The sequence below is a fragment of the Rhincodon typus genome, chromosome 25 (genome assembly GCF_021869965.1).
Source record: "Rhincodon typus isolate 14 chromosome 25, sRhiTyp1.1, whole genome shotgun sequence".
Classification (NCBI taxonomy): domain Eukaryota; kingdom Metazoa; phylum Chordata; class Chondrichthyes; order Orectolobiformes; family Rhincodontidae; genus Rhincodon; species Rhincodon typus.
Window position 1 is genome coordinate 41,381,106 of NC_063356.1, and position 11,410 is coordinate 41,392,515.

Below are 11,410 nucleotides of genomic sequence, written 5' to 3' on the forward strand. Positions count from 1 at the left end.
GTGGGGCAGGTCAATACTGTTTCTGTGCTGCGGGTCAATACTGTTTCTGTGGGGCAGGCCAATACTGTTTCTGTGCTGCAGGCCAATACTGTTTCTGTGGGGCAGGTCAATGCTGCATGAAAGCTTCTTCAGTAATAGCCCTCAGTTTCATTACCTCTCCTGACAACGGCAAGGATAGAAAGTACATTAAGATCACAGTCACCTCCACATCACATATTATCCTGACTTGGAAATATAATTGCCATTGCTTCATTGTCACTCAATCACAGGAACTCCCTCCCCAACAGCACAGTGGGAGCACCTTTTCCACATGGACTACAGCAGTTCGAGAACGTGTCCTCCTGCCACTTTCCCAGAGGAAACTGCTACTGGGCAATAAATACCAGCCTTCCCAGTGATGCCAAGATCCAGAAAATGAGCAAAAGAAATTCCTGTTTCTTACCTCTGTATCAACACGATCACCAACATTTTGGAGTATTGCAATAATTTTGGAAATGGAGTTGTCTACTGTTAGAAAGAAAAAAAAGCAGATGTCACTAAGACCAGTCCAGGTGATGTGGGTAAAGAGCCTGGGATTACTCAAAATCTCAGGCCTGTTTGCTCCCACCCTTCCCGGTGTCCATCTTGTGAGCTGTTTTACCCAATAATTAATGGAAAAGTTTCTTTTTTGCATTCTCTTTTAGTAAATAATATCATTTAAAGGTTGAAGGAGATGAAATCTCCTGTGTTAATGAAATTCCAGGATTGAAATGTTAGCCAACAATGTGAGTTACACTCCGAGAGCTGTGTTTATCATCACTCTTGGGGCAAAGCAAGGAGGTAGGCTCCAGGGATAAGCTCAGCCAGTGCAGAGATTGAACCAGTGTAACTGTGTTAGCTAACAGGAGCCCATAGTATACCTTCAGTTTCAGCATGTCTTTGTTCACCTTTATCAAATACTTTTCAAACCAGCAGGGTAACGGTGAGGGCTCTGTGGTTCTCTGAATATATTCTATCTCTTTGTAAATGTAGCTAGGATATTAGTTGAAGGATAAACATTGGACAGACCACAGGCACTAAGGGACTGGCTTTTTGACTTGTGCTTTCGATCATTACATCCACTCAGTCAGGAAGTGGGGTCTTGATTTAACATTTCAACCAAAAGGCAACACCTCCAACAGCGCAGCCCTCCCTCTGTACTGCATTGGAGTATCCGCCTGGAGTTCTACTCCAGTCCTGGAGTGGGACTTCCCCAGAGCACATGACTGAAAGGTGAGAGTTGAATGAGACAGACCTGTTATGAAGGAACATGACAGATCAAAGGAAAAGGATATTGTCACCTGTGTGTTGAAAGCACTGTGGTACCTGGAAAGCGTTCTCTATTTGATTTTTATCAATAGTGTGGGTCAAATTAATACTGACTTTCAGCTGGAAGTGCCTTTATGGACATGCATTGACTCAGAGCCTGGGACACGTTTTGGAGTGGGGGAGTGGTACACTGGGGGCCTAATATCTGGGTGCTAGAGCTCTAGGGGACTCCCTGTGCTTAGGTGCAGTGTCAGACTGCTGTGCTACAGTAGGTGTGGGACCATTGTGTTCAGGTCAAGGGTCAGGAGCCAGGGATCCAGGGATCCAGGGGTCTGGGTCAGGAGCAGCGCTGGGGCCTGTGATTTTTCTCCTTTGTCTGAGAGCAGTCAATGCACAAATCTGACCAGCAAGTCCACATTTTCAAAGCTTTTGTTAATGTTCCTACCGTACTCAGAAGTTAATTCAGTAACTGGGCAGACTGTTTGGGAATGGGTCAATGAATTGTTATCCCATTTAGAGCTGGTTATGACTCTGTTTTATATTGCACAGAGGGAGCCTTTCCCCAAGTTGTAGATTTGGATGAATGAACCACTTAGATGGTACAAAGTAGAGGTTCGATGCAGCAATGGGCTAAATACACGATGGCCGTTAATGCATCATGTACACTCACCAGATTCTCTTGGCCCATCTGTTTCTAATTCTTCGACTGAGTGCGTTTCCTTCAGACAATTCTCTTTGCCTTGGCTGGAGTCAAGAGTTCGAACTATCCGCTCCACTTCCTCGGACACCTGCTCATACACAGACTCAGAGCCGCGAGCTACAACAGAACACACAGAGGGTACACTCGAGTCTCAAGGTGGCTTCCCAAGTGATAGAAAACAGTGTGAAAGGCTCAACTACAAGCTGCAGGAGGATCTCAGTGCACAATTCCTGCTGTCTTTCAGATTGGATGTCACTGACAAGCAAAGATGCAAAACATCATTTACAGAGGTGCAACACACTATTGAATATTTAGAACCTACGCTTTCTCACATCAGGAAGCATTTAGTTTCATAATAAGTGTGAGCAGCTGAGCTCTGAACATTTGTACGGTTTACAGCAGATTTTGTGAGATTTAGTTAAAATAAAAGGATCCACCCACTTCAGCGTATGTGTTAAACTTGATAATAATCCACCACCAACTCCATCTTTCAAACTCCTGCCCCAGCCCCAAACTCCCTTTCCTTACCAAAATCCCGAATGTGTTGTTGTCTCCCAAACCATTCCCATCTTTCCTGGAATTCCAAGTTTGAATGCCCTCAGTCTGGTTTCTGCTGCTGCCACAGTGTGTAGACAGCTCTCCTCTGGCCATTTCACAAATGTGTGAATGTGATTGAGGTAACATGCCCTCCTTGTACTTCTCGATCTGCCTCCAGCAGAGCTGAACACTCCATCCTCCAGTGCCTGCCCCCTCCCATTCAGATGTTTGGGACAGCTCTCGTCCAACTCTCCTCTTCTTTATCTAATCATAGTAAGAGATTTTTGTTTCCTGCCCCTACACCATTACCTCTGGCTGTTCCCCCAAGGACATCTTCTTGGCCACCCAACCTTACCTCTCAACTACATGCTGCCCCTTAGCAAATTGGTCGAAAAAGATGTTACAAGTTTCTGTGTGACAGCACCTAGCTCTCCTGCACCACTAACCTTCTCATAGAGAGATAGAACCATTCAGGCACAGAATGAGGTCGCTGCCCATTAAGTCAATGCCAGCTCTCTGTAGATTAATCCAATCAACTCGATTCACCCACTCCATCCCCTAGCTCTGGAGGTTCATTTCGCCAGAAAAGGGCCAGGAAAGCAAAATTATGGGCAACAAAAACAGAAATTGCTGGAAAAGCTCAGCAGATCTGGCAGCTTCTGTGGAGAGAAATCAGAGTTAATGTTTCGGGTTAAGCGACCCTTCCTCAGAACTGAGGAAGCTCTGAACTCAGAACCCAGTTCTGAGGAAGGGTCACAAAACCCAAAATGTTAACTCTGATTTCTCTCCACAGTAACTGCCAGATCTGCTGAGCTTTTCCAGCAACTTCTGTTTTTGTTTCTGATTTACACCATCCACAGTTCTTTCAGTTTTTATTTCATGAATTTATGGGTCTCGCTGCTCCTCATAGCCTTGGGTGTCAAGAATTGGGAACCAGAGTCACAGTGAGGTTGAGATAACAAGGTGTAGAGCTGGATGAACACAGCAGGCCAAATAGCATCATAGGAGCAGGAAGGCTGACGTTTCAGGCCTAGACCCTGAGGTTGAGTTGTTTTCTGTTGATTCGGCATAAACTCTTTATCACTATTTCCAATGAGTCTGTTTATAAGCACTACAAACAAAAACTCAGATTTTAAGTTTGATAAACTTTACAGTCACTGCTGCATCAGACAATTACACACAACCTGGTTAATCATATGATGCAATTTCTTCAAATCTGGCCCTATGTAACATTCAAGCAGCAATATCCAGACTGTGTGAACTTGATCCACACAAGCACTACAAACAATAACCTCATGTACAGATGGGGATAGCTTAAACTAACAGTGATATATTCAATTAGCATATGAGTCCTTGTTTCCCTTCTAAGTTTAATAATAGCAAAACTTTCCCTTAAATTAGCATAAACCAACTCACGTGTCATAATGTGCTATTTCTGCCTACACAAGTGGGCTTTGTTAACAGACAGATCACACTTTGATTGAGTGATAAGAATTTTCTCATCTTAAACTGAAACTGACCACATGCAAATGTCCAGTCTCGAGCATACAATAGGAGAGCAAAGTACTGCAGAGGCTGAAAATCTGATGTACAGAGAATGATGGAAATATTCAGCTGAAAAAGCAGCGCTGTGGGGAGAGAAACAGTTTCACAGTCTGCAAGAGTTTTGATGAAGGGTCACCGATGTCTATGTCTATCTGCACTGACACTGCTGGGCAGGCTGAGCATTTCCAGAACTTCCTGCATTGTTTTAAACCCAGTAGCCAGCCTCTGAGAAGCACTAAGACTTCTAAGAGCTTCCTACTCAACTTCAGCAAGAAACCCAGCAGCAGTTGTGCTAGTGCTGGTTTGGCACAACATTCAATATGAATGTATGAAGAAAACATGAACAACTTGCCGAGCAAAAACTATGTCAAATTGATCATTTGTAAATCAGTCATTAATAAAAATGACCTTTAGAAAGTACCATGGCCTAGAGCTAACTAATCCTTTTTTGCTCTTCCAGTCAATAAGCAAAGCTAAAGACAGACTAACTCCAAATCTTGGGCACCAAGTAAAGGTAATGGGGACTAGGCCTCAGCTTAGCCCTTGTGTTCATCTCTGGTGGCACCCACTCTGAGCTAGCTTTGGAGAAATTTTTACAAGACTATTGATAAAAGCAGATTGCCCCTCCACCTGGAGCTTCCTCAAAACCCAGCCCAATGTATGGATATGTTTTTGGAGAGGGAGTGGATGACAGTAAAGATATGTGTGAACAGTTCTATACACACTATCACTCTTACACACACACACACACACACACACAGAGTCACTCCCTCACACTCACACAGAGTCATTCTTACACACCCACACACAATCATTCACACACTCATGTGGTCACACATGCACACTCTCACACACACTGAATCACTCTTACGCACATATACTCATGTAGTCACACACTTACACTCTCTTGTACACACACACTCACACTCTCACACACACATTCACACTCTCACACACACTGACACTCTCCATCACACACACACTGTCACACTCTCACACACACACTGTCACTCACACATACACTGACACTCTCCATCACACACACACTGTCACACTCTCACACACACACACTGTCACTCTCACACACACTGACACTCTCCATCACACACACACTGTCACACTCTCACACACACACTGTCACTCTCACACACACACACAGTTACTCTCCCTCATACACACACTGACATTCTCTCTCACACACACACACACACACACACACACACAGTTACTCTCTCACACACACTGACACTCTCATACGCACACTGTCACTCTCACAAACCCACTCTGTTACTGTCTCACACACACTGACACTCTCCATCACACACACAGACACACACAGACACACACACACACACACACACAGTCACTTTCCCTCACTCCTACATGTGTTTCCTTTCCCTCTCACCTCAGCTTTAGTGTAAAAGCCTAAACATCTCAACTTTCTCTTCCTAACTCTGCCCTATGTCCATCCTACTTTTCCATTGAACCTACAATGCACATTTGCCATTAATTTTCCATCCTTTTGATGTGAAGTACCTATAAACTGCCCAGTGATCATACACCTCTAATGATGGTTCTGTCAAATACCAATAACTCCTTTCTCTTGGATTTTGTACGTCAAGAACACAGCCAGGATTTTGTTATTAATTTTATAGCGTGTAAAATCCTGTTTCTATCTTTCTCCCCATCATCCTTTCATAGACTGCTCACCCTGTCAACCCTCCAGTGAACCAATCAGCAGCAACTGCAGGAGAGAAATAGTCAGGATGGAGGAGGGACTCCTCATCAATTCTATTTATAGGAATTACTTTTCCCAATTAATCCTTCCATGATTGTGTTTTGCTGGGTGTTTTGGGACAAATGTGTATTTTGAGTATTTGTGACTGCTGCAATCCATTACTGGGGAGCTGCTAATATTGGAAGGCAAAGGGGTGGCCAAGGGTGGACTACATCACCCAGAATGTACCCTGGTCACCAAAACAAATGGCCGCAGGGACTCAAGCTCTTGCTCCTGAATCTTGAACACTACCCCCTCAATGCATTAGATACTTGTTTATGAACACACTGAGGCCTCTAGAGAGACAGGTGTGCTAGGTGAGCTACATCAGAAGTGCTTTTCTGTATTCATCCTTAGTTCATTGATGCATATTTATTTGCCCTGCATTTGGACATGCAAGTGTGAAAGGCAAGAACATAGGATTGAGCTACAGTGAATAGTATTGTTAAAGCCTGCAGCCCCTGTTATGTTATGTCTTACAGTCAAGTGTATTTTTAAGGAACATGCCATCTCCACTGCATCATGGCATGTGACCTGAGGATCTAAAGGTGTCATACTCCATCATACCTTGGATCACTTGAAGCATGACACTCTACTGGAAGAATGCAGCTCTTTGTAACCTGAATAACTTAAAATTAACCCAGTCACTTACGTGCCTGAGGTATGTAATGTTTGTGTCTGATCATTGTGATAAATATATATTAGATTCTTGAATACCAAGGTATCCATGTCCACTATATTATGTTCTGAGGGATGATTTAAGGTGTGATACCCTGCTGGAGGCAAATTCACCACCTCCCACCCTCCACCACCCCCTGATCATGCAAATATACAAACAATTTACAGATTACTGAGAAATTCAACTCCCATCAAAGGCTCAGGCTGATTATATGAGTAACACCACCAAACTGAGGGAGTATCTCATACAGGCCTCGGTGTGTAACACATATATCCTTCCTCCTTCCTGGATGACAATTAGCAATCCCTCCATCTGGGGGACATCAGCAACAGGGTTTGGCTGCTTTGATAAAGATTGACAAACACCACAAGGATGGATTGAAAAATGGGAATGAAAACCTGGAACTCTTCTTCCCCCCCCCTCACCATTCCCCAAGCCCCCACCCCTCTAAAGGCTGGATAGTGTGGGTCGATGAGGTCAATCAGATGGGTAGGTTCTCATCAGGTAAGGCCACTAATGGAATATGCAGCCAATGGAGGGGAGGTGCAGATCAACCATGATTGAACGGAATAGCAAAGCAGGCTCGAGGGGCCGAATGGCCAGCTTCTATTACCTCTTCAGAAATGTGTGGAACTGAAAGCAATTTTGATTCCGTCAAAATTCCCATCATAGAGATATACCCAAGGTCGGGAAATGAGCTTGAATGATTACAAGATGAAGAGTGAGTGATATGATTCAGACAGACATATGCAGGTTGTAGGAGAAAGTTATCGAAAAGACGATTTGCTAAATGAGATAGCTGGCTTGAGATGTTGGTTCCAAGATATTTATCCAGCTGGAAAATCAGTAAACCTGTCCTACCTGTTTTATTCAGCCTGGGTTTGCACACAGTTCTCAGAACCAGTTGTTTAGGACGCTCTGTTTTTACTTTGCTGGTTCCTGGGCCTCCCCATCCAAGTTCTTTCACTTCAGAATTATACTTCTTAAAAGAGAAAACTCTGTGGAGACTGTTTTTCTTCCTGACCTTGGTTTTGTGAGGGATGGTCTGCTGGTCTCCAGGTGCCTCCTGGTTCTCGCCGAGTAACTGCTCCCCATTCCCTTCAGGAGAATCTTCTGCCTGAGGAGCACCAAGCTCCTTGGATTTTGTACATCCATCCTCTTTCTTTTCATCGCCTTTCCTTCTCCACAGGAAGTTGGTGATCTTCCCGAAGAAAGTTTGAGACTTTTTCCCTCTTTTCACATCCTTGCTCCTTTCCTTGCTGTCTTCCTTCACCACCCCTGTCTCAGTGCTCAAAGAGTTATTGACTGGAGGCAAGCCCTCATTGCCGTGTGTTAGGTTTTCTCGTTCAGTCTGCTTCCTTTCGCTCTCCCTGCCTGCTATCCCCAGCTCACGCAGCCCAGCTCCTTCTCGGCGGCTCAGGCTCCTCAATGGGATCTTTGTTGGAAGCGATCGCCTCTTCAGCTCCTTCCCGCTCAAATCAGCTTCTCTTACACTTAAGCTGCGCTTGATGTGGACTTCCACCACTCTGCAAGGTTTCAACCCACTCACGGTCACACCAAGAATATTCTCTGTGTGTCCAGGGTAGCCAGTGACACAATCTTCAGGCACTGGCTCCATTAGCTGAGTGTCGGAGATCCTTTGTTAAAAAAGAAATACATTATATGTGAAAAACTTACTTCGCGGCAATGAGCCAGACCCATACTGTGCTCACAACTTTTCAATTTTGCAGAAACAAATATTTTCTTTTGTTCCCCATCAGTAATTACAAGCACAACATCTGCCATAAAACAGTGCAAGCAGGTACTCAGAGAATATCCCTTGATGCATTGAAGGCTGTTTTATGTGCTAAATACAGCTAAAAATGGGTACATTAGAAAACCAAGGCATTTGAATCAGTGTGTCCAGGCAGTGAATGTGAGCAGAGATAGTAGGAACTGCAGATGCTGGAGAATCCGAGACAACAAGATGCAGGGCTGGATGAACACAGCAGGCCAAGCAGCATCATAGGAGCAGAAAGGCTGACGTTTCGGGCCTACACCCTTCATCAGAAGAGGGGGAGGGGAAGGGGGTTCTGAAATAAATAGGGAGAGAGGGGGAGGCAGATAGAAGATGGATAGAGGAGAGGATAGGTGGAGAGGAAACAAACAGGTCGAAGAGGCGGGGATGGAGCCAGTAAAGGTGAGTGTAGGTGGGGAGTTAGGGAGGGAGTGAATGTGAGCAGCCTGATTTTAAACAGTTGAAAACAACTGTTCTGTAGAGGGGTCACTGTGCTCAAAATATTAACTCTGCTATGACTCTCCACATGTACTGCCAGATCTACTGAGTTTGTCCTGCAATTTGTTTTTGTTTTAAAAGAATTAACCGGAATCACTAGTTGATGTTGTGTACGGGTTGCTGTTACTTAGAATATTAAAACACGTCTGACATTTAAAAGGTTTAAAATCCACTTATTCATGCCTTTACACCAAGAGAAAAGCTTAATTTTAGGAGGCCTCTCCAGAGCAGGTGCAGGTCCAGGTGCAACACGCAGCTGTTGGAATAGTTAAAGTTAGGCTGGGCGTTGTAGTGACAAGTCAGTTTCAGCACAAATGTATTATCCAACAAGTGTGAAAGGTCACAGAAACTCAAACTGCCAAGAGATATTATTTGTCATTGAATGTCCTTGATTCTTTTGCATTAGTTTACAGTCAATTTCATGCAATTTTCACTTATACAATGAATGTAACCAAAACCCTTAAACTTACTGTACAGATAACACGCATACAAATTGGTTCCTATGCCAACCGCTCTGGTAAAAGATTTCACCGTAACAGATTTCATCATAATAGATAGAAATTGTTCCCACTCAGGAAAGCGTCAAGAGGTCAAGGATTTGAAATAATTGGCATAAGCAAAAGTGACACGAGAGATATATTTGAAAACCCAGTGAGTGGTTAGGGTCTGGAAGGCACTGCCTGAGAGAATGCTGGAGCCAAGTTCAATCAAAGCATTGAGGAGGGAACGGGCTTGTTATCTGAGAAGGAGGTTTGTGCAGGGTTAACACGAGAAGGCAGGTGAATGGCACCAGATGAGATATTCATTCAGAAACATGATGGGCCAAATAGCTTTGTATGCTGTGATAACTGAATAACTTTGTGTGAGTATTTGATAACTTTGGTTAGGTTTCCGTGAGGGAGTTGTAGTGTTTGGGCACAACGACCTGGCTGTTGTGGTCAGTGATGAAAGAATAATGCTAACTGTTCATCACAGTAGCAGCTCTCAGATCTCTGTGCTTAACTCCAGAGCAAAACGGCATCATTCCTCTCAACCTAAATATAGGGCCATTACTTTCAAAACAGTTTAACACAGGATCACAGAAGGAGCAGCTCACCGTGTGCCTTGTTCAGGTGCTTCTGTCTCCACTGCCAGTCATAGGGCTGCATTCCTAATCCCCCTCTGATTGCATTTGCAGCTGGCAAATGAGTAAAAACCATTGGATGTTACCAGAGGGCTGAGAGGTGCAATGTGAGATGTAAATATTGACAGTTTACTGATTGGCCAGAGCAACTGTGCCCATTACTGCAAACTGTTCCCAGAAAGATTAAATTGCTAAAGCTTACCTGTATCAGTAGAGGCGTGCAGAACAAGCCCTTGATTGTAGAAAAGCTGTTCTCAGAGTACCAGAACTACGTACGATATATATGCACCTTATATCAAAGTTCAGACAATGAAAGAAATGTTCCCCCAAATGTGTGACCAGCCTGCATCCTTAAGTGGACTGATTTAGGATTAGTCACAGATATGTAATCAAGATAAAGATTCAATTAGATGTTCAGCTGACTGGTCTGTATTGTACTCGGTCTCCTGTAAATCAGCTGACATGAATTGCCTGACTCTGTTTATCAAACAAGGAAGCGGTCTACTTTCACCTCGCGATTTAGAACACTTCCTCAGCTAAGCAGCAGCCTTAAAAAGACAGGCCACAGTGAAGTGGGAGGGCAGAAGGAAGGAGGAACCTACATCACAGCTACACAGCACAACCACCTCCTTAACCCACTGTAAACATTAGCAAGGACAACTTGTATTTCACAACCTCAGGAAATCCCAGAGCAATTCTAGCCATTGTTGCTTGACTGAAAATCTAGGCACTGATGTGACGTAGGAAACAAACAGGCTTGAGGAGCTGAACAGCCTACATCTGGTCTTTATTGTTGTGTCTGAGTAAGTTAATTTGTGCGCAGAAAGCTCCCACACAGAGCAATGTGATAACAAACTGGGTATCTCATGTGTGAGATGAAGGGTAAATATGGAGCAGGACACTGTGGAGATAAGGCATGGGTCTTTGACATCCAATGAGCTCTGTCCTGACACGCAGGAAATCAGTGTGTTTCTGGATTGATGATGGGCACCTTGCCTCAATTCCCTGGTGTGGCAGTGCCAGCGTGTTCAGTCTTGTCTTTGACACAAAGTACTACTATGGAAACAAGCATTGGTGATTCAGATTGTACAGAAACAAACACATTCTCTGCAATGGAATTCTGAAGTATTCACGTCTCCTATAGGAGTCAGTGTCGATTCTTCTCCTTGGAAATGCAGGTCTTATTTGCCTCTTAAGAAAACTGGTGCCAAAACAGAAGAAAGAATCTATCCTGAAGAAAATTTCCAAAGTCAAATGCACCAGGGACCAGCCCTGGGGCTGATTTTGAGAACCAGAATCAGAGGGATGGCAGAGACCGGCAACCTGGCCAGGGAGAGGTGGGCACTGCCAGTGAGCTTCTCAGACTGGTCAGTGCCAACTCGATGGTGCAGAAGAATAGCAGCAGAACTGTAAGAAGGTCAATGACCCTCTCTGCTCTACCAGGGTAATACCACACTCTTCTCTCTGCTGCCTCACACTCACTCCTT

The 11,410-nt window shown here is 44.2% G+C and overlaps 1 protein-coding gene across 4 annotated transcripts in view; it reads right to left on the minus strand.

Moving 5' to 3' along the window:
* Positions 1–10,459, minus strand: part of LOC109913730 — a 19,010-nt gene extending 8,551 nt beyond the window's left edge. For all 4 annotated transcript variants that reach the window (XM_048612064.1, XM_048612063.1, XM_048612062.1 and 1 more), the window contains exons 1-4: positions 10,126–10,459; positions 7,387–8,162; positions 1,958–2,104; positions 443–507 (exon numbers count right to left, since the gene is read on the minus strand). In XM_048612064.1, the coding sequence (XP_048468021.1) occupies positions 443–507; positions 1,958–2,104; positions 7,387–8,143 (969 nt within the window). In that variant the 5' untranslated portion in view covers positions 8,144–8,162; positions 10,126–10,459. The remainder of the gene's footprint in view (positions 1–442; positions 508–1,957; positions 2,105–7,386; positions 8,163–10,125) is intronic.
* Between the last annotated feature and the right edge of the window lie 951 nt (positions 10,460–11,410).